This window comes from Diplotaxodon limnothrissa, linkage group LG14, assembly GCF_057381915.1.
Source record: "Diplotaxodon limnothrissa isolate DT_005_m linkage group LG14, D_limnothrissa_male_GT1.1, whole genome shotgun sequence".
In the NCBI taxonomy this organism is placed as follows: Eukaryota; Metazoa; Chordata; class Actinopteri; order Cichliformes; family Cichlidae; genus Diplotaxodon; species Diplotaxodon limnothrissa.
In genome coordinates, this window is record NC_140609.1 from 8755972 (window position 1) to 8779508 (window position 23537).

A 23537-nucleotide genomic window follows, 5' to 3' on the forward strand; every position below is an offset into this window, starting at 1 on the left:
GGATTTTTTTTTTTATACAGAAGAATTGCACGCTTCAATTGATGCATTTTTACAGGTGAAGTGGCATAGCACATCGCGTGTAACGGCCGCCCCCGTCTTACCTCTCCAGGTGTAGCCAGACATCGGTCACAGTATTTGTGAGTAAAGCTGTGAGATCTTAGCCCTGAGCTTGGTAAACAGTGAGATTTTAGTCCTGACCCCAGAGCACGATGACGCAACAAACACACATAAAAACATGTGTTCGGAGTGGAGAGGGTGTGTGTGTGGGCTACTGCAGGTAGTCTCAGGTGAACAGGCAAAACAAGAATCAGGTTTGAAAGTGTACGAGGCAAAAGTCTGTATGGGTTTGAGATAGCAGGAATGTGTGTGTGTGTGTGTGTGTGTGTGTGTGTGTGTGTGTGTGCCCATCAAGCTCTTCGGAGCCCACTGGAGCAGCAGAGCTCTAAATTTAGCGGGCTCTTTAGTAGGAGTCATCTATCATTCAACATGACCCCTCCCATGAGGAGAGAGATGCTGGCTGGTTGTGAGTGTATGTATGTCTCCCAGAAAGAAGGTAAAATAGCAGCACAGCCAAGGTAAAAGACAAACAGTTGTTAAATGTTTTTTTTCCCTGACCTCCTTTTGATTATTACTGACGTATGTCAGCTCATAAATAAAATAAAGGCAGAAAATTTAACAATAGCAAAAAGAAAAAAATCTTTGTTCTTTATTAAGTGGGACACTCCGAGAGCTTGATGTTTAAGGATTTAAAAAAAAAACAAAAAAACTATAATAGACGAGTAAAGATTTTTGGCTAATGTAATTTGTTTTAAAAGTTTAAAATCTAGTGTTACTGTAAATTATTCAGCTTAATGGCTAAAATTTTAAAAAATGCACCATGCCTCTTATTTCACTCATCTGTTAGATCTCAGCTCGTGGAACAAAATTGCACCACCCTCATTTGCACATTAATTTGGTGCAGAATAAGAGGCAGCTGCACGCACTGCACTTTGAGCCTGTAGTAAGTGGTTTATGCGCCTCATGGCAGGTCTACTCCTGTGAGGACAGCAGCATGTATGACTGATGCGTGTCTCGCTCAGAATCTCCTTTCTGAGTGAGACAGGTGTTCACCCTTTTCTTACAAGCAAGAACATTTTTCCCCTCCTGATGTAAGAATAAAAAAACAACATAATTTCATAAACTCATCAGGTATGGTGGTCCCAAAACAGCCTGCAGTTTACTAACAAGGAGCTTCTGATGACAGCAGTCAACGGCAGCACATCAGCAATTTGAAATTGCCAGATGCTCGGTATTCAAATTGTGCTCAGGAGAGGCTTGTTTTGACAATGAGCCTGGACCGGTTAGGAGGCAACTGTGGGGGATGATCATGCCAAGTGGTGAGCATCTTTTTAATGCCATGACTGAGCATAAATTCAGAAATTGTTGATGTGCCACATGGATGTGAGTGCACACGCTGACAGTGGCCTGTTAGCTTTAGCTAGTTATACTTTCCCTGTGAAGACGGGGGGAAAGAGCATATCGGTCAATAAATAATAATGAACACCTGGTCCACAGGAAATGAGTCAGAGTGGATCGGTGAACTGGCCAGCCTCCTTTTTGATGCAATATTAAACTGTTGTGATAAAAGAAGATTTAGGCTTTTAAAACTCTTTGCACAGCAGTTAAGCCCTGGTTAAATCAGTGCACATCTGCACTCACTGTTTACTAGCTGTTGATATAAACTCATGCTATACTATTAAATGTTCTCATTATCTGCTTTGATTTATTTTCAGTGTTTCAATTACTCATCTTTCTTGTTTTAGGTGCAGCTAGCGCAAATATCAATGTTTGTTTATAGTCGTAAAAAATAGCAACTGCCTGATATGATTTTCTAAATATTATATTAAAAAATTATAAAAACATACATGAAAATACAGCATATACAGCATTTAACTGTTTGTACAATTCTAACAAGCTTGAAAGTCAATATTTGGTGTTACTACAACTCTTAGGAAAACTCTCTCTTAATTTCTTCAAGTAGTCTTCAGGAATATGTTGTCAGTGCTCATATTACACAAATATGTAATATATGTTACATATACAAATATGTTCTTCCATTTGTTCAATATCTCTGAAATTAGAACCATCCTGTCTCATAGTGATGCTAAAAAACTGAATTTTCTACTTTAGGCTCGATGATTGCAATTCATTAATATCAGGCTGTCTTTAAAACTCCTTGAAAAGCCTGCAGTGGGAGTACGGACAGAGACTAAAAAGAGAAAGCACACTCAAAAATGATATGATATTTCCACGTGATTTAACCAAGTACAACAAACCATTTTTAACCATGTCAAACCAACACATTTGGCATTTGGTGGTTTAATGTAATCAGATGACGTTGGATCAACGAAGTATACTTACATTGACTTGAAGTGATTTATTTAAGTATGTAGAGTGAAAATTGTTTTAATTCATTCTACACAAGTTAAAAACTTTGGGAAAACACAATGAAATCTTGTTGTTTGAACAACTATTTTTTAGTCAAGGCAATTACTGTTAGTCTTGCTTAACGAACCAACATGGGGGTTGATGATTTCATAGAGACAAACAACCATTTACATTTATGGGTAATTTAGAATCACTAATTAACCTAACTCTAATTACACACTGCAAACAAGCCAGATTGTGGATTTGAACCCAGGCTCTTCTTGCTGTGAGGCAACAGCACGAACCATCACGCCACCAAGTTGTCAATCCAGGCTTAACAAAACTGGGAAAGCTATGATTACAAGGCTTGATGCAGACTATTCTGTGCGTTTATGTCCTTGACAGGTTAAACCACAATAAATAGTGATAGCATAAATGTGGTGTGGGTGTAGTTGTCTGCCTCTTAAAACTCCAGCAATTTTCCTGCAGTTTGACATCTAATGTGATCTTGTGAATTTGTTTTATCTTTTGTCTTCCATTTTTTTTGTCCATTTTTCTCAAATTTTTGAAGAACACACTCAACGCTATGATGAGATTTGCCAAGTTTTTGCTCAACAGCTCTTTGGGAATCACCCCTGCTGCTTCAAAACTATTACTTTATGCCAGTCAAACTGTGTTATCTTTAGCATTCTTCAAAGATTCAACTAAAGAAATTGGAACAAACTGTGTGTTTTTACGACAGTCTGATACAATCTAAAATGGATTCTTAGCCAAGTTTTCTTTTATATGTAGATGCAACACTGGATCATCTGTTGAGCTATAATGATCCGCAGGTCACTGTTAGGTGGCTTAACAAAAAAACTAAAATCCTCTAAAAATGGTTGAGAAAGAATAACTTTGCAGACCACTTAGAGAAATTACACAAAAGTCTGGCTATTATTCGTTTCTGCTCTGTCCAATCTGCTCCTGTAACAACATGAATTTCCCAACCGTGGCAACAATACAGGCTATCTTATCTCATTTCATTTTAAAACCTTGGAAATCCGTGATACATAATTCTATTCTTGTGTTAAAAAGAGTAGCCTTCTGAATTGCATGGGTTTTTCAAAATAGCACTGAACGAACCAGAAAGGTTTTTATTAACAATCAAACAGTGAAGCAGCTACAGCACATTATCTTAAGGGTCCTCTTTTCATTATTTTGAGTTCTTATGAGTAATTATGATCAGAATATGTTTTGAATTGGTCACAGTTATGTTGAAAAAACAATACATTTGTTAGAGAGACACGCTGAATTCTATCAGTGCATTCTGAATTTGAATACATGTACTGAAATTTTAATATATGGAAAAAAACTTTAATAAGTTATGTTTCTGTTTCTACTACGTGTACACAGCAACAGGAAATGCAGAATTGCAATCATTTTCTGGATGAAATTAAGTCATGAGATAGGCCCCTGGCAAAAAACGCGGTCCAGCGCACAAAATGACCTATTCGTCCTTTTTTCTCTACGTACTTTATATGCACTGAACACACAATCATTTACCAAAATGCACAATGCAAAACTAAAAACAACAAATGCTTAAACTGCATTTGAGGTTAGGACCCTTAAGATGGACTTTCATGATCTGGCAGTGATGCAACTGTTGCCTTAAGGCTCGGATCATTCAATTTTTAAATTTGTTGTTATGCTCAGCTGAAGACTAAAACACAGCATTTGTAGCTTTAAATTTTAACTTTTTTTTTGTGAAAGAAGCAAAACTAATGAGGATAACATCTGCTGCAGAAAACATTTTAGTAAAGCCTTTCAACAGTGGCTTATTTACACTATTTAAATGATGAGGAGGAATTAAAATATGACTGAATGTGCACCTGATGAAGCTGCTGTAAAATATAGTCTAACAATGTCTGATGTCTGTGCTAGATTTTTTCAAGTGTTAGGCAAGACTGACGGACAGAAAAGACTTCCATTGATTTTACACATGCACTGATAAACAGTCGCTATATGTGTAAAATAACACACCATTCTGTGTAAATATTCCTTCTGCTGTAGCTCTGTCCCTGGCTTAGCCTCCATGACATATGTACCACACAACAAGAATGGTCACTGATTTTATATTTCCATTACTGTCCACTTGCGAAATCAGAGAAAGTCCCCCCTGAGTGTTTGCTTGATTGCTTTCTGAAAAAAATAAGTGTTTTCCATTGGGTAGCTGAATGTAATGATGTCCTTTCCACATTCAATTTAGACTCCTGGTAGAAACATCATTTAGATCTCAATTATCCCTGTTGGTTTTTCTTGTTCTTTTTTGCCAGCTGAAAGGCTCGAGGTGACTTCTCATTGATTTTCTCCTCTTGCCAAAATCCCTCCAGCCTGTCAAATGAGGACACAATGCTCTCTTTATTCTAACTGAAAAATGAGAGCCTCCATTTACCTCTCTATGTGGGTTCGTATTATCAAACTCTACAGAAGCATGAAAGTAATGAGACACCACTGGTGTGGTCCTAGTTAATATTCAACTTAAAAAAATTCTACCTTTTATAAATCCTAATGGGCTAAAAACACAGCCACGGGAAATTCACACACTCTGCAGAGTGTCTCCAAATGTGGAAACTGAACCCATTTATCAGTGGTTGTTCAGGATGGTGTCTTTGGGTCACAACATGAAACAATGACATGTGTAAAGGTTAACTTGTTTGCTTTTAATAAATTGTCTAAGCAGAGCACAGATCTCCCTCTCCATGGCCACCTCCACGAGCTGATCTTGGGGAACACCAAAGCTTTCCCAAGCTAGCCGAAAGATGTAATCAGCATGTCCTGGTTCTGCTGCAGGGCCTCCTACCCGTAGGACATGCTGAGAGCACTTCACCAAAGAGGTGCCCAGAAGGCATCCTTGTCTGATTGCTGAACGACCTCAACTTCCTCCTTTCATTTCGGAGAAGCACTGACTCTACTCTGACTTGTACCCAAATGGCCAAACTGTACATGCTCTACACTAAGAGAGCCTAGCCACCCTTTAAAAAAAACAAATTTTTATGACTTGTTTCCATCATGTGGTCTTTTCGGTGACTACGCAGAGCTTGCTAACATAGCTGAGGTTGGTAAAGTGGACTGACCCGTAAATCAACAGCTTCGGTGTCAAGCCCAGATCCAGCTCCACCAGAACAGACCAGTACAGCAGACACAGCACCACAGACAGTCCCGCTCCACTCACCCGCTCTCCCCTCACTTGTGAGCTAGTTAATTCTCCTCACTTGTTTCTGCATGATATTCATTTTATCTTGTCGTCTTCTTACTATTACCATTCAGTGGTAAAATGACGATAGAGTAGAGTATGCCTTCGGGTGGTGCTATCTTCTGACTGAGAATTAGCAAAAATATGAGAGTGCATAATGCATTTATTCAAGTTATATGGGATCTGTGAGGCACACATTTGCCTAAACAAGGACGTTTTGAGCTGGTCAACGAGGTATCTAGAGATTCATAAACAAGCAATTGTTGCATTTAGTTTAGGACAGACTAGTCAGATGTTTGAAATAATACACACAAAGCTATCGTTTACTTTGTGTTTGAATGTGTGTGTGAATGGGTGAATGACTGAATGTAGTGTGAAGCGCTTTGGGGTCCTTAGGGACTAGAAAGCGCTATAGAAATGCAGGCCATTTACCATTTACCGTTTACTTTAAATCATTAGGAGGTTTGTGCTGTGTGTTACAATATACATTACAATACTTTGCTGGGATTGTCTCAACCTTTATGTGGTCATGCCAAACACACCTCCTTTACCAAGAGCTGTAAACAAAAACAAAAAACCTCCAGAGTTGAAACATAGAGGAAATTTCCTTAAGGAATAAGGCTAAATAAGTGTGAGCTGTCTATGTCTTGGAGCTGTCTATTTTGGAGCCCATTGATATGTTACTTTAGTGCAACTTACATATTACTAAAATGTAAATAGCACAGTTTTCCTTCCTTTTTATCAAACTGGTTGCAGTTCGGCATTTTGAACAAGTTCATCAGCACCAGTGTGTACTGACCCATTATATACTATGAGGTTATTATGAGGTTGTTACTTACCCTCTAATTTACAGTTTGCTTTATTTATTTTTTGCTGTAGGAAGACTTAATGTATTTTAAAATCAGTCTCTTAACTGTAGAGGACTGATTAGAAGCAAGTTTTTAAACTATTAGTGCTTAAAATGTTTTTGAGGTATTAAGGGAGTAGGCTATTGTCCTTTAAAGTAACACTGATAAATCTTATATCAAATGGATGGTTTTAGAGAAAAAATTTACAAATGACATATATACTTTAAATAACATAAAGATGATTCCACCTATAGTTATTAGGGTAGCACAGGGGCTGGAGTCTATCCCAGCTACTATAGGACCCCGGACAGGTCACCAGTCTGTTGCAGGGCCAACACAGAGAAACAGACAAACATTCGCCGACAGCTAAATTTAATACTCTTTGATTGACAGCTGAAAGCAGAGCAGGTGAAAATCTGGTATTTAAAGTTTTATTAACATTAATGTTACAGAACATCACTGACTTAAACAAAACATTTCTGAGGCTGCATGAAAAGGTGCAAGAAAGTAATGTTCCACTGTAAGCTTGACTGCATCCTGTGTGTTTTATTTCCACATTTAAATAAATGTGTTTTTGCTCCTCGCTGTGTCACTTACACTGTAACCGTAATCTTGGCTATGATATGGTTGAATGCTAATGTTAGCTGCAGGCAAAAACACATCTACAGAGAGCATGTTAACTCTATTGTAATTCAGTTTGCATTGAGATAGTCTGCAATTCATGTAGAGGGCGGCAAGACGGAAAAATGTCAACTAACACTTCAAACCTTCTTCTTGATCAAAAAATCCCAGCTTTTTACTTTGGTTTTTGCAACTGTATCAAAAGCAAAACGTAAAGCTACTAATTTTTTACTATTTTCTTGGTGATTTTTGCCCATGAAACACTTTTTCACTGATGTATGCATCAGATGTGTGTTTATTTGTTAGTGTTTTTAGCATTGGAAGTGCTCATGAGCCTGCTTTCAGAGCACAAACCTAAGTGTTTATTGTAGTGTTGAAATACTGCTTTTAATTAGTGCTGTCAAGAGATTAAAAAAAAATAGAGATTAATTAATTATGATTTTTAATTAATTGATCTAATTAATCTCTTTTTTAATCTCACCTAAAAATAGCTGAGGAAAGCCCTCAACTTATTGTGGCAGACCAAAAGACTGATATAACAAAGAAAGTGACTTTATAAAGTCATTTATTGTTTAACAAACGTTAAACAGATGCAACCATTTACATACTGTTGTATTCTTTTGTAAAATAAGTGGAAAAATAAATACAAATAAAATCAAATAAATTAAGTGCTGCAAGTTAGCACATCAGAGTTGCTCTTTTCTGAGCAATACAGCACTGAAATTCCTCTGCTTCAGATAATGAAAAATAAAACTGACATTGCAGTGCTGCAAGTTAGCACATCAAAGTATTCTTCCATCACAAAAAAAAGTGCTGAACATCAAGCAATCTATTCTAGTAGGCTACAAATGACACAGCAGCTATGCTGACCACATGTGTCTCATTTCTTCTTCCTCAGCCAGTCGCTAAGACACACCAGCCTGGTAACATTTTCTGGAAGCAAGGCTGCCCTTTTCTTTTGCACTATGTGGCCTGCAAGGCTAAAGAGTCTCTCACAGGGTACAGAGGTAGCTGGGGAGGCCAGGTACTTTTGTGCTAGGACTGACAGCTTTTCATAGACTCCTGAGTGAGCATACCACCACTGCAGGGGACAGTCATCAATACTGATGCTGGGTTCTGCTCTGTAGCGCTGCAGCTCTCCAGACTCAATTCCATCTTCTGAGTCAGAGTCAGACCCCAGAAGGAGTTCGCTCCTCCTCTTCTTCTGAGCTGGTCCATCATCCTCTGTGGAGGGCTGGAGACTATCTGCTCTTCTGGGCTCTGCTGCCTGGAGCATATTCTCCAGAATGGTCCACACCTGAATGAATGAATGAATGAATGAATGATTGTGATTAAAACTAAGTGCTTTTTTTTTTTTATTTAATCTTGTAAAGAACTTTGTGTTCCATATAATAAATAAAAGTTTGATTTGATAATGAATTGGACTCATTAGTCCAGCTTAACCTTATTGTCCTACCTGTTCCCTCTTTTCTCTTGGAAGACATTTCAAATCCTTAAACCGTGGATCCAATGCTGTGGCCACCTCGAACCATATCTCGTTGCCATTAGCTCGTCGTGCTGCCAGATCCTTCTGGAAGGCATTCTTGAACTTCACCACGTAGGCAGGATCATCATCAGTAATGTCCATGACACGGTACAGATGGCGAAAAGCAGGCAGCACTACAGAGCAAGAGACGTAGGCCTCACCACCCAGCAGCTCTGTCACATACCTGCAGAGGTGGAGAGGTTTGCTAAATAAACCTAGCTGGATTCATTTAAATCAAAGTGTAACTGATTTCCAATTTAATTGTCCTTAAAAGTTCCTTGTTATGTTCATTAATTTTGATTTTACACATGTAACAGTAGTTTATATAATTAAAATGGGAAGGTGTTTATTTGAACTTACTTGCATGGTTCAAGCAGGAGCTCCAGCCTCTGCAGTTTCGCCCACTCAGCTTCGGTTGGCAAGACCAACCTGTGGTTCTGTTGGTCCAACGTAGCCTGGACAGCCTCTCGGTTACATAGGAGGCGTGAGACCATTGCGAGAGTCGAGTTCCACCTGGTGGGTACATCCTGTATAAGTTGATCGCTCTTCTTTCCGAGTGCTACTTGTTGTTGGTTAAGTTCTGTGGTACTCGCAGGGCTTTGTTTAAAATGACCAACAATCTTGCGGCACTTTGCCAGTACACCGACAAAACCACTGCTATCGAGACATACCGTGATGGTCCTCTGGAGAATGTGAGCATTGCAGGCGATGTGCTCATATGGAAGTGCTCTCATAGCAGCCAGCATGTTTGCTGCGCTGTCTGTGCCAATGGTGGATATCTTGTTTTCAATACCCCAGTCATTTGCTACCTTGAGGAACTGTTCGGCGCATTTATCAGCAAAGTGCCTGGTTTCTGTTCTCATGACGGTCAGTGCAAATGAGTTGAGGTTCCACTCACTATCAATAAAGTGTCCAGTCACCCCAAAATAGCTGTGGTTGCCAGCTGAGGTCCAGTGATCTCCGGTTATAGCAACACAGTTGGGAGAATCCTCCGCCAAAATCTCAAGTTTGTTTTTCTTTTCGCCGTCGTACATTTTGCTGATTTTGGTCGTTACTGTAGTCCTGCACGGCGGCTTGTATGACGGGTCATTGGACGCAATTTGCAACACCTCTGTCAATCCTTCGTCCTCTACTATATTTATCGGCCTACAGTTCATCGCTATCCACTTGGCAATAACATTAGTCAGCCTGTCGGTCGCAGACTTGCTCATACGAGGGGTATTCTCTAGTTTTGTTTGGCGAAAAGCTTTGCTCTGGCTTGCTATATTGCTAACGTCTTCACTGCTAGCTGTTGCTGCACTCGCGGCTGGGTGCTTTGCGTTGAGGTGATAGGCCAAACTTGAGCTGCTTCGGTGGTAAGCAAACTCCTTCTTACACTCTAGGCAGACCACTTTACCTTTGTCAATGGTGCCGTCGGGGCGTTTATGAAATACAAATTTCCCGTTCATTGGGCCAACAACTCTCAGATGCGCCTCCATATCCACACTGTAAGCTAATCACCACTTCTCACCTTGACCTCACGACGTGACTCCACCCCCAACAAGTCAAGCACAAGGAGCCCAGCACATAAAAACGGATTTTATAACATAGCAACTCTCATACAAAATCAATGACGTCAAGAGATTAAAAATTAGATTAACGAGATTAAAAAACATAACGCGCTAAATAGCATTGTAATTAATTAATCGCAATTAACGCGATAATTTGACACCCCTACTTTTAATATTAGATTGTAAGTAAATGTCAGTGTTGACATAGTTGATGTCAGCTGAGAATGTTGTGAGAACAGAAGGGAAAAAAGCTGTGTGCTCAGAGTACTTTTTTTTGCTGTTGTTAATGTTAATGTTAGTTAATGTTTTATGACTATTTGCAACAGGACTTCCTCCACTGATGGTAAAAACAGAAATTTAGACAGTTGTGTCAACACTAAACATGAAACTCAGTCAGTGCTTATTTGGCAGCTGCTGGTGGAAATTACCTGCTGCTGCTCATTTGATGTGTGAATTCAAAACGGCGAATACTGTGCGGTGTTTACAGAAATGCAATTTTATTAATCCATAAGAGCTAAAAACAGAACTACTGTACATCTGTTGCTCTCATTGAAAACATTCAAATTACAAGAAGCCCTCCAAGAGCGCAAACCTCTGCCAAAACAGCTTGCTCTCTGTATTTATTTTTAAGGGAATAGTATTTTATTTTGCATATGGTATATATGCATTATAATGGATTGCATTTATATAGTGCTTTTCGGGGCCCTCAAAGCACTTTACAATTCCACTATTCATTCACTCTGATGGAGGCAAGCTACAGTTGTAGCCACAGCTGCCCTGGGGCAGACTGACAGAAGCGAGGCTGCCATATCGCGCCATTGGCCCCATCACCAGCAGGTGGCAGGTGAAGTGTCTTGCCCAAGGACACAACGACCGAGACTGTCCGAGCTGGGGCTCGAACCGGCAACCTTCCGGTTACAAGACAAACTGCCAACTCTTTGAGCCACGATCGCCCCATTATGCATGTTTTTTTTTCTTTGCTCTTTTTAAACATACTTTGCATACAGTTTGTAGTGCAAAGTGCATGCATTACCATTTATGACATGCAGGATTAGGTAACGGGTAATAGTTTTCTTTAAAGATATAACACATGTTGGGGTCTACTTGAAAGAAAGAAAGATGTAAAATGTAAGAGTGAGGTCAGAGGTCAAATGTGACGTGATATTTAGGGGAAACTATAATGTGATATTTAAAATCCCCATATACTAGTTCACTTCATACATGTTGCCAATACAAACAAAAAATCTGAAGCATCATTTTTAAGATAAAGGACATTTTATAACCCCTCCTTGAATCGCTACCTTATCGTGGTGGAGGGGTTTGTGTGTCCCAGGGATCCCAGGGGCTATGTTGTCTGGGGGCTTTTGCCCCCTGGTAGGGTCTCCCATGGCAAATTGGCCCTGGGTGAGGGACCAGACAAAGAGCGATTCATAAGACCCTTATGAAAAGGACACCGAGGGAACAGCTTACCCTGCCCGGGATAGGGTCACCGGGGCCCCGCCCTGGAGCCAGGCCCGGGGAGGGTGCCCGAGGGCGAGCGTCTGGTGGCCGGGCCTTAGTCCATGGGGCCCGAACCCGAGCAGTGCTCTGTTATTGGACTTCTGTGCTAACCACAGTTTGGCCATAACGAACACCCTGTTCGAACATAAGAGTGTCCATAAGTGCACGTGGCACCAGGACGCTCTAGGCCGTAGGTCGATGATCGATTTTGTAATCGTATCAGCAGACCTGCGACCATATGTTCTGGACACTCGGGTAAAGAGAGGGGCTGAGCTGTCAACTGATCACCACCTGGTGGTGAGTTGGATCAGGTGGCGGGGGAGGACGCTGGACAGACCTGGTGCACCTAAACGCGTAGTGAGGGTGTGCTGGGAACGTCTAGCAGAGGCCCCAGTCCGCGAGATCTTCAACGCACACCTCCGGCAGAGCTTCAACAGCATTCCGAGGGAGACTGGGGACATTGAGTCCGAATGGACCATGTTCAGCGTCTCCATTGCCGAAGCTGCTGCATTGAGCTGCGGCCGCAAGGTGGTGGGTGCCTGCCGTGGTGGTAATCCCCAAACCAAATGGTGGACACCAGAGGTGAAGGGAGCCACCAGGCTGAAGAAGGAGTCCTATCGGGCTTGGTTAGCCTGTGGGACTCCGGAGGCAGCCGACAGGTATCGACAGGCCAAGCAGAATGCGGCTCGGGCAGTGGCTGAAGCAAAAACTCGGGTGTGGGAGGAGTTCGGAGAGGCCATGGAAAAAGACTTTCGGACTGCCTCGAAGAGATTCTGGCAAACCGTCAGACGTCTCAGGAGGGGAAAGCGGTGCTCTACCTGCACTGTGTATAGTGCTGGCGGAGCGCTGCTGACGTCGACTGAGAAAATTGTCAGGCGGTGGAAGGAATACTTCAAGGACCTCCTTAATCCCACTGACACGTCTTCCGAGGAGGAAGCAGAGTCTGGGGATGAGGGGAATGACCCGCCAATTTCCGGGGGCGAGGTCACTGAGGCAGTTAAACAACTCCTTGGTGGCAGAGCCCCTGGTGTTGATGAGGTCCGCCCCGAGTTCCTGAAGGCTCTGGACGTTGTAGGGCTGTCCTGGTTGACACGCCTCTGCAATGTTGCGTGGAGATCAGGGGCAGTACCTGTGGACTGGCAGACCGGGGTGGTGGTCCCCATCTTTAAGAAAGGGGACCGGAGGGTGTGTTCCAACTACAGGGGGATCACACTCCTCAGCCTCCCTGGGAAAGTCTATGCCAGGGTTCTGGAAAGGAGAGTTCGTCTGTTAGTCGAGCCTCGGATACAGGAGGAACAATGCGGTTTTCGTCCTGGTCGCGGAACACTGGACCAGCTCTTTATCCTCTCCAGGATACTTGAGGGTGCATGGGAGTTTGCCCAACCAGTCTACATGTGTTTTGTGGACTTGGAGAAGGCATTCGACCATGTCCCTCGGGGTGTCCTGTGGGAGGTGTTGCGGGAATATGGGGTGTCTGGCCCATTGCTACGGGCCATTCGATCCCTCTACAACCGTTGCAAGAGCTTGGTTCGCATTGCCGGCAATAAGTCGGACTCGTTCCCGGTGGGTGATGGGCTTCGCCAGGGCTGCCCTTTGTCTCCGGTTCTGTTCATAATTTTTATGGGCAGGATTTCTAGGCGCAGCCAAGTGGCGGAGGGCTTTCGCTTTGGTGGCCTCAGAATCTCATCTCTGATTTTTGCAGATGATGTGGTTCTGTTGGCTTCATCGGGTGAAGGCCTCCAGCTCGCACTGGAACGGTTCGCAGCCGAGTGTGAAGCAGCGGGAATGAGGATCAGCACCTCCAAATCTGAGGCCATGGTTCTCAGCCGGAAAAGGGTGGAGTGCCCACTCCGGGTCGGGGATGAGTTCCTGCCCCAAGTGGAGGAGTTCAAGTATCTCGGGGTCTTGTTCGCGAGTGATGGGAGAAGGGAGCCGGAGATCGACAGACGGATTGGGGCTGCAGCTGCAGTAATGCGGACGTTGCACCGGTCCGTCGTGGTGAAGAGGGAGCTGAGTGTAAAAGCGAAGCTCTCAATTTACCGGTCGATCTACGTCCCTACCCTCACCTATGGCCACGAGCTGTGGGTAGTGACCGAAAGAACGAGATCGCGGATACAAGCGGCAGAAATGAGCTTCCTCCGAAGGGTGGCTGGCCTCTCCCTTAGAGATAGGGTGAGAAGTTCGGCCATCCGGGAGGGGCTCAGAGTAGAGCAGCTGCTGCTCCACATCGAAAGGAGCCAGCTGAGGTGGTTCGGGCATCTGACAAGGATGCCCCCTGGGCGCCTCCTGGGTGAGGTGTTCCAGGCATGTCCCACCGGGAGGAGGCCCCGGGGCAGACCCAGGACACGCTGGAGAGATTATATCCCTCGGCTGGCCTGGGAACGCCTTGGTATTCCCCCGGACAAGCTGGAGGAGGTGGCTGGGGAGAGGGAGGTCTGGGCCTCTTTGCTTAGGCTGCTGCCCCCGCGACCCGACCCCGGACAAAGCGGATGACGATAGATGGATGGATGGACATTTTATAAAGGTTTGACCTCTCCTTTAAGGTCAAATGTTGTCAAAGGGCCAAAGTATTTAGAATCCCCGCAAATCATTTCTTATATGTTGTAAAGACAAAAAATGGCAGCAAAGTTTTAAATACAGTACTTTCTGTACGTTCACAATACACACCACACTTGCAAAAATCATAGTTTGTAAGTTTTAAAGTGTTTTGTCCATTTTTGACCAATAAATCATTATGTTGAGCCTGAAGACACCGGTGGATGTAAGTCAAAGTTTAATGGATTGATAACATGACCCCACTGCACACCCCTACAGAGGTTCATCCAGAATTTTTAGATCTATCATGTTTACAGACAGAAAAAAAATCACACATAAGCATGCAACAGTTTCCTTGGCAGAGGTAATTAGAAGGCTTTTGTTCTTTGACTGCTTCTTTAAAACGTTACATTTTGGGCTTCATATGGTCATATTCATTCTTACATATCTCACAAATTCTGTCTTTGAAACAGGAAGCGGAGGGACTGGAAATACCCTTGTAATCTGCAATTTCTGTTATGATTTAATGGCAGGTAACGGGTCGTTGTGTATATATATATATATATATTTTTTTTTAATCATTAAAGATGACACAGTGTGTGTGTCCTGAACATTTTTGTCTTTACTCATGTGTTTTCAGATGCTGATCAATCAGAAACCAGTAACACGATAACAGTCAAATCCCCTGTCAAATTCCCTCTGTTTAGACTTGAAACTACAACGCAGCAGTGTGCAGTATTATAAAAGCATCCGATGTCAGGAGGAAAGTAGGCGCCGGGTGAATATGGTGAATTGAACAATAAAACCTCACAAGCTGTTAATACACTGTGAAAGAACTAAAGTGGGAGTCTGGGTCTGTGAGGCACTCTTTTATACAGTGAATTTCCCGGACACCTGCGAGCGCCAAAGGCTATTTTTTAGACCGTGCGCACCCGATCCAATTTTGTACATAGTTATAACACCTGCAGGGGTTCATTCAGTACTGGCTCATGCAGAAAACATCTTCAAGATTGACAGCCTCCTTCTTTGAGACACTCTTATTCGGATCTGCATTTAAAGAATATGAAAGTGTGCACAAAAGACACATTTGGTACACGTTCATTGCAAAACCTTTCAGTGAAGTTTCAATGAAAACCTCAGGCTTCATCTCCCAACAATGCATACAGCACAGAGAGCAAAGTTTAAGCGTACTGAACAGAATAGGCCAATGTGCATAAAACCATGCTGCCTGTTATTAACAGATAGTACACTCTTTATTTTTTTCAGCAGGTAAAACTAATATCTGCAACCATCTCCCCCCACCACCCCGGTGCGGTTATTATGAAGCAGCTCGCAGTGCGTGATTGGATTGTATGAGAAATTAATTGGACTTCTTCTTTGATAAACCAGTGCAGGGAGAGGAGAATTCTTCTGTTCGAGGGTTCTCTAAGTTGGAGGTATTCAGAAGTTCATTTTGTTTTAAAGACATTAGCAGATGAGGAGGAAATAGCGACAAGGCGAGGGGAGATAGCGACTTAATGAAAGTTTCCTTTCATGCCCCCAGGATTCACAGAGACAACTATTAACAAGAGGGAGGAGGATGAGCGGGAGGACGCGCGAAAGAGTGAGAACTCTAAATGTGCTCGAGAAAGTTTAACAGCTATTGTGTGCCTATGTGGTGCCAGAGTAGACCGTGGAAACTTTTATCGTGAGACGTGCTAATGAAATAAATCAAGATCATTTCAGACCTGCTATAGAACTACCTGTCTCAACCCTTTTTAAGCCACAGCAAAAACAACCAAAAACTGTCAAACTCCCTTCTAATTTACTAACTTCCTTCATGTGGGATTTCATTAACTGTGGCATATGGTTAAAACAACTATGGGGGAAAGGTGTGATATGATATATTTTATAACGAGTCATGTTATGAATTAGAATTATCACAAACAAGCAAGAACATCAAAGGGAAAATTGCCTCTTTCCTGGCCTCTAAACTGGATACGCTCTGCATGCAGGTTGCGTTACCTTAATGGCTCTGTGAGGCTATTTTTCTATTACATTAGCCTCAGCTATACTCTGACTAGTGCCATTTAGCAAATGACAGTATGCTGAACTAGGACTGTTTTCTTGGTAAACAATAAACAGCCTAAACCTTAGTGGCTTAGCTCAAAGCAATACTGCTATTATGTATGATACATACTATATAATGAATACAATTGGGATTTGTGAAGAGGGACTTTGCCAGGCTGAAGCTCACTGACCATATGGCAGACTGTTGAACACTAAGTAGCTAGAATGAAAATGTGAACTGTGTCAGTGTAGATTGCCCAAAGCAGCAAGACACTGTTAATGGAAGAGAAGTTGCACTTGAATTTTGTAAAAGTGAGTTTACAACATTCAAGTAAGCAACTAAATTTTATTTACCTCCATTGTCACTTAATATCAGAGTCAGACAGTTGAAATGAAATCTATGTCTAAATAGACAGATACCACTGACGTGACACTAGCATCTAATATTTACATTTTGTTCTTACTTTGAATTTTGGTCATTTGTAGAGCACAATTTTTAAACAAATACGGAGATGAACACGTCAATTCTGTCAAGTTTGTGACCACTGTACCTATCTGAGCTCATTTTTCTTAGTTTGAATATTTTTATATTTATCTAAAAAAAAGAAAGAAAAAAAAGTAACAACATCAGCCACATGAACAACCAATTTGGTGTTAAAACATGTATTCACATTGCTTTGTCTTGTACTTTTAAAAGAAATATAGAAAAGCAAAAATAATATTTTTATTTTAGGAGGTAGCAAGAAGTAACATTATGCAATGATGTGAAGATGGATTTGTTGATAGGAAGTAATTATAAAGAAAATAGAATAGTTTAGAGATCCATATAAACCATCCATCCTTTTCTGCTTATCCAGTTCAGGGCTGCCCGGGGCCTGGAACATATTCCAGCGGTCATAAGGCTTGCTTAACCTTAATTAAATTGTGAACTATGAATATTATCTGCTTCATTTAATTCTTTGTGAACTGTGAATAAGCTCTTGTTATGTGTTAACTTACACAACACTGGCCTCTAGGACTGGAAAGTGAAGCCAGAATGGAAATGTACAAAACCTGAAGAAGGAGGAGGAGGAAGAGGAGGCCACTAAGTCAGCTCTGCCAGCTCCAAACGAAGTCCCATTGTACTGAGGTCTGTGAGAAAAAGGTCCTACTGCTCACTAGATTGATACTTTTATAAAAACTTTCTGGTCTTGATTGCTAGTTTCAAGTCTCCTTTAATAGAGAATCACATTCATTTTATCAATTACTATCAAATTGAGAACAAAATAAATGATAAATAACTGCATGTTTTGGGGGTTGTTTCCTTGGGATAGACAAGTACATATGAATAGAGCGTCCTGGAGGTTTCAGAGAGATTAGCTCTTGCAACATTGTTTCTGTCTCTGAAAGACGTTGACATCCAAATCAAATCTAAAGTCTTCGAAATGTTAGTCCACAAACCAAAGGTTGACGTTACAGTGGCTACAAATTACTTTTACGTATAATGAAGTTATGCTGATTAATAGTGTTCCTTAAAGCTCAATGTCAATCCTAACACGACCTCTATCAAACTGGCAGTACTAACATACCAATGTTTATAATGTTGGCCATGTTAACAACATTAACATACTCAAAGGTGATGCAACAATATTCCCAGTAATTTTCAGGTACTGCTCAGAAATATAATTAGTGACATCACAGTAGTATAACACTTTTGATACTCTCAAACTATTTGATTTAACATATAAACAAATACTCTACATACACTATAATTGCTTGATTGGTTGAAAAGAAAGAGGGAATGAGGGCAAAGAATTCCAGCCATGCTTAGTTTTTCTCGTAGCCACTGTAACCTTTGCTGATCTGAACAGCGCCTGAGAAAGTACAGTGAACATCACTGTTAATGTCATTAGCAGAAGCCATACTACTGTTGCAGTGAGGTCTGTGAAATATCCAGATTGGTCAGATGTCTTTAAAAAAAAAGAAAAAAAAGAACAGAACAAATTAAAAACAAAAGGAGAAAATGTAGAGTGAGAAAAACAGACCAATAGCCATGACAGATACTCAATAGAGACTCTGTCTAAATTCCTCCAGATGGGGCCTCATGCACACCATGCTCTGTCAGGAGACTGATGGATGACCCGTTTCATGCTATCTCTCCAATCAAGGACCAGTGATCTGTCTGATTAAATTAGCCCAGGGAGCTGCATCTGGATGTCCAGCCTCAGCTGTGTGCCTCCTGAATCAAATGTCCTCACTGGGTGAGCGTGGGGGTTTTGTGAGTCGAGATGACCTGTCTGACTCCGAGACAGCATCCACGATCAACAGACAGCTGCCTCTGTCTTCACGCAACGCACACACATACACAGAGACACATGCACACATGCACAACCCTGGAGGAAGCTCATATTTCTCTAGCCATCATATCTATTGTTTTTATTATTAACTAATTGTGGAATTTTCATGTGTGGAAATGTTCCATTCCTCGAAGGAATCATATGAAAGGGCAGATGCCAAACATTTATTCAGTCCCTAAATTCATTAAGATATTACATGGATATTAACTAGTATGTGGATTCTCTATATTAAATGGGGTCACTTAAAGGTTAGGTGGTTTTTTTTGTTTGTTTTTTTATAGAGGGATTTCTAGTATAGCCAAGCACTAATTGGTTACAGTTTACACCCACAAAACCATGGTTGTTTGCAAATCACTGGGTGAATATGATGTGTGTTAGTAAATCACCAACAGCTCCTACTCCCTTTTAAACCTTTTTGCTGCTGCCAGTGAATCCCAATGTCTTACCAGGAGCCTTCTATTTTTAACGCAAGACACAGACCACCATGGATTAAACTAAGAAAAAAATATCCCAGTGGATGATTAATAGAGGTATAATCCAGGCTAGAGGCTTCATAACTCTCTATGCGAGAGGTCCATACCTCATCAAAAAGGTGAGCTGAGGATAAGCTCAGAGTACAAGTTTCCTGGTCTATCACACGTATTCCAACGTTAGCGCCTCACCTGCTCTAGTTTCCAGTGGAACTCGGCCGGCCGGAAGGTGTCTACCTGGGTGAAGTCTCTCCTCAGCAGAAACACCAGGCGGCAATTATGGACATACAGCGAGTAGTGATGACGGTTCATCTCTGTGGGAGGTAAAAAGAGGAGTAGACACCAGGGACCAAATCACTCCACCTACTCACAGCTGACAGGTAAAGCAAGCCTGACAGGTGGCTCTCACAAATCTGGGACAGCAGCACTTTTCTAAAGGAGGTGAGTTTGCAGGCAGATAGTCTTTCACTGGAATTTAAAAAAACAACAACAAAAATAATCCCTGCAGGGAGGGCATGCTGTCCACCGAGCTGCAAATTTTGTTCAATGTGCCACTATTAAACAGTATCACATTGAAATAAGTATTTCACAAACAGTTGCTGTTTAGATCTGTGGAGGAGCTATAGATATATTCTATACATGTGTAGCTCTATTGTATAGAGGAGTGATATTAGGATGATTTAAGCGGTGATTTATGGTTTTACATCGAACAAAAGCAGATATTATCAGACTCTGAGTCTTTATTGCACACTGTCACTTGGGGTATTGCAGTCAGTGTCTTATACCTTTGCTCACAGACCACAATTCTCCTGTCAACTGACCACACAACACATGATCCACCAAAGAATCAAGGTGCACTTCATTTGTGGTGTTTGAATTAAATTCTGATTTACGATTTCTGCTAATCCCCCCTTACTACAGCTTACCCAGACATCTCTTATAACCTAATGAAATGTCAAAAAAATATATTTTTTCCATGAAATGTGTTAACAAATGACTCACCAGTCTTGTCAGAGTTACAAAGTAGGGTCTCCTTTTCAGCTCTGAGCCCTGGACTAGGCCCATGCTTCATCCATGTTGCAATGGTAAACTGGTCTGTCAAATTCTGTGGTACCACCCAGTCTGGGATTTTGGCTGCCTGACGACCGTCAAACCTGAAGATCAAGTCGCTGTCCCTCCCGCTGTCAGACACTAGGGACGCTGTCCAATTGGTGGCCGTGCCGGGAGCAGGGAGGAGGTCAGTGCTACCCGACGAGGCGCCTGGGGTTATTGCCGTGGGAACAAACAAGAGGTGAGACAGTAGATCTGTCAACAACAATAATGGCAGATACGCAGTGTGCATTGCCTTATTCTTGGCTATGATTACTTAAGAGTAATGCAGCTGGCAGGGTTTAATAAGGAATCAATGGGCTGAGATAGCTACGGAATGTAACTTTCAAAAGAAATGTGAGCCACTATTCATAAATTCAGAACATAGCTCACTGCTATAATGCACCTCTATGGAAACAGAGAGGAAATACTAACCAAGCACTATGGTAACACAAAGAGAAAAAGACATAGCAAAGGCTTGGTAAGAATCAGCCAGTCGCACAGATGGCTTACAGCTGACACGATCCCTACACATTCTGACAAAACAGACCTGTCGTTACCGTCCTGCACTGAGCTGGCTCATTTGGTTTCTCTTCCTCCCTTTCAAAGCAGCTCCATCATTCCTTTGACACAATAACCCTAATATGTTGAGCCCCGTCCAGTCTTTGTTTTCGAGCCGTCACCTTGACAAACGCAGCCCCTGACACATGCTCACCTCGCTCCTCCATGCATACGACATGCCCTCACCCATCTATCTTCTGCTTTTCCTGTGTGACAGTAAAACATTTATTTCATCCCTTTAAAATACATTTATGAATCATTTCTAATGGCTTACTGACGGAAATGGATCAAAGCGACCTGGGAGCTATGATGTTATAGGAGAAAAACCAACCAACCAAAAAAAACAAAACAAAACAGGAAGTGTCACAACTCACTGTGTCCCTTGTCCTGGCAAAGAAACTCGAACATGCATCTGTTCATTTCCGCTAATAACACATTAGCACGTTAATTGATGTTTTTCACTCGTTTGTAAAACCCTGTTTTTCTCCACTGCGTGCTCGTGGCGCCGTCGACGTTCTGATTCCAGTAATTAGATTCCCTCAGTAAATAAATACCCATCGACTCCTCCAGCACCCAGCTGCAGCCTTTCCTTTGCCCGATGTCTTTGTACATTATCTCAAATTGATTGTGCTTTAAAAAAGCTATTACAATTTATTCTATTTGCTATCAGATAACGATTATGAGGTGCCTGAAAAGGCCTCTTTAGTGGTAAACCATGCGTGGACTGGGAGCCAGGGGAGGCAGGGAGTGGATGTTATGCATTCAGATTAGGTGGAATGTGGCTTGTGAAGGCCGTTAGTCAAAGATGATGACTCCAGCCCTCCTGCTGGCAGTGCGGTGTGGGTGGGGGTATAGGCTCGACTACTCTGCTGGCGCTCTGGGCACTGACACGGCGGCTCGACTGCTCATCAGTCACTGAGGAGAAAGCGCGGCTGCATCTAGGGCGGCTAATGCCCTCGCTCTGTCACATCATTAGTGACACAGCCTTAACTTGCCATTCTGGTGCCTTCATTTAGCACAGGGGTTTACCGGGGACATAAGTGGAGATAAGAAAGCAACACGGACTGGGAGCTTTCAGATGTTGATTTAAAAAGGGCACAGAAACACACCTCGGGCGCCGTCTGACCCTGGTGCTCAACGCATGGACTCCATTAATGCTTTTAGCAGGATCTAACTTCTAATTTACTGCCCCAACTTTTAGTTGCCTCAGACAGCAGTCTTTGATGAGCCATATACTGTGTAAATCTGCATATCAACCATCGATTTAATAGTCACAAGTTTTTATCTTAATTATTGCTCATTTCGACCACACAAGAATAGCTAGTGATTATGAAAACACAGTAACCCCAAATAACCCACCACAGAGTTTTTGTAGAGATTTCTCAGAGTAGGTCTCCCGGTCGCAGCCCTTTCCAATGTGGCTGGTCTGCAGCTCCACCGTGGTCCTCACCGAGGACAGAGGTCCGCCACAGGTCTCGAGGTGCATCCTGGGAAACAGCTGCTTACTGCCTGTTCCTGGCTCATAGTCCACTCGCTTATTCCAGCCTGGGTGAAAAGAAGAGATGGAGTGACAGTCTTAGAGAGGATATATTATATTGTAGAGTTCATCCTGTGAGCGGATGCAGATTATTATCTGTAATAATATCAGATTTTCACAAGCCTGTCGTTGCTTTTGTTATTGCACGTTTTGCGCCTCATTTTGTCCAGTTAGACTGCCATCAAAACAACACCAATTCCAATTTTTCTCTGTCACTGGTATTTCTGGCATCACAACTCAATATCCTTCTGGCAGAATGTACCCTACTAATGAAATTGCTGCATTGTTGTTGGAGTGCAGTGCAGTACCTGCATTAGCGGCAATAGTCATTATGCTGTCACTGTCTGCCATGTCAGCTGTGAATTGTGTTTTTCTATCTGGGAAGGCTATTATTTTGTGTGGCAGTAAATTTTTTTCCCTTTTTCAATCAATTTCTTTTTCCAGGCTTTGCGGTGTGATGTTGTGTTCATCTGCAGTGTCTCTTCTATTTAACAACAGAATGAATTGTGGAATTCTGTAACCCGTTTAATGTTGTGTTTACAGTGAGCCGTTCTCACTCATTATCTCACTTTCAAACAGAGCATTTGGCATATCTATAAATGCTGTCAGCACATATTTCCAACATTTCCTCATCCCTGTTACTTCTTTTACTTTGCTTCCTCTGTCATACGCCAGCATCACCGCATCATCGCTCATGAAACTGGCACTTTAAAAACAAATTATGTGACCTCAGAATTATTGATACCAGCTCTAAACCATCCTGCCCAGTCCATGCTTTTTTCACAAGCATACATGAGCTCGAATCCATCCACTGTCTATCTACTCCTCTGTCCACGATTACTAGCCAGGAGCTGGAGGCATAAGCATGAAGCCAAGCTGACCGAAGAAGAAGGGAGCATCTTTTTGTTGCTCACAAGCCTGTTAAATCTGCCATGTTCACTTCCTCTCACACTCACCAGCTCATGCTGAAACACATACACATGCTGCATCTGTTTTGCAGTTGATTTACTTCCTCTAGACTGCAATTGCTCTGGGCTACAGCACCACTGTTTCTATGGGATTGGCTGTAGCAGAAATGAAAATAGGTACCAACAACAGTGCACGCTAAACAAGAACAAAAGCACATGCAGGAGCATTTTAAGAAAAGGCCACAAGCACAAAAGACTTGGCTAATTTAGCCTTTTTTTCCTTCTTTCTCTTACTCTCTCCCCACTGCTGTCAGACTCCATAATAAAGACTTTAACTGATCAAGCACACACATCCATACATATGCAA

General features: G+C 42.1%; 2 protein-coding genes across 2 annotated transcripts in view; both read right to left on the minus strand.

The window, feature by feature from the left end:
* Positions 1-23537, minus strand: part of LOC146618336 (calsyntenin-2-like) — a 245815-nt gene that overhangs the window by 69017 nt on the left and 153261 nt on the right. The window contains exons 6-8 of the mRNA XM_085371494.1: positions 22085-22270; positions 20078-20335; positions 19268-19389 (exon numbers count right to left, since the gene is read on the minus strand). Of these exons, the coding sequence (XP_085227620.1) occupies positions 19268-19389; positions 20078-20335; positions 22085-22270 (566 nt within the window). The remainder of the gene's footprint in view (positions 1-19267; positions 19390-20077; positions 20336-22084; positions 22271-23537) is intronic.
* Positions 7893-10335, minus strand: LOC146618337 (E3 SUMO-protein ligase ZBED1-like). The gene is made up of 3 exons (XM_085370571.1): positions 8996-10335; positions 8567-8819; positions 7893-8407 (listed from the first exon to the last, which is right to left on the minus strand). The coding sequence occupies exons 1-3, from the start codon at positions 10111-10113 to the stop codon at positions 7991-7993; spliced, it is 1788 nt and encodes a 595-aa protein (XP_085226697.1). The 5' UTR covers positions 10114-10335; the 3' UTR covers positions 7893-7990.

What these genes read in the sequence shown, in the direction of transcription:
- LOC146618337 (XM_085370571.1), bottom strand. Translation starts at nt 10,113, where the DNA reads ATGGAGGCGCATCTGAGAGTTGTTGGCCCAATGAACGGGAAATTTGTA. An exon ending in CTCCTGCTTGAACCATGCAA is followed by an intron (nt 8,820 to 8,995) that starts GTAAGTTCAAAT and finishes CCACCTCTGCAG; the next exon opens with GTATGTGACAGAGCTGCTGG. An exon ending in CAAGAGAAAAGAGGGAACAG is followed by an intron (nt 8,408 to 8,566) that starts GTAGGACAATAA and finishes TCATTCATTCAG; the next exon opens with GTGTGGACCATTCTGGAGAA.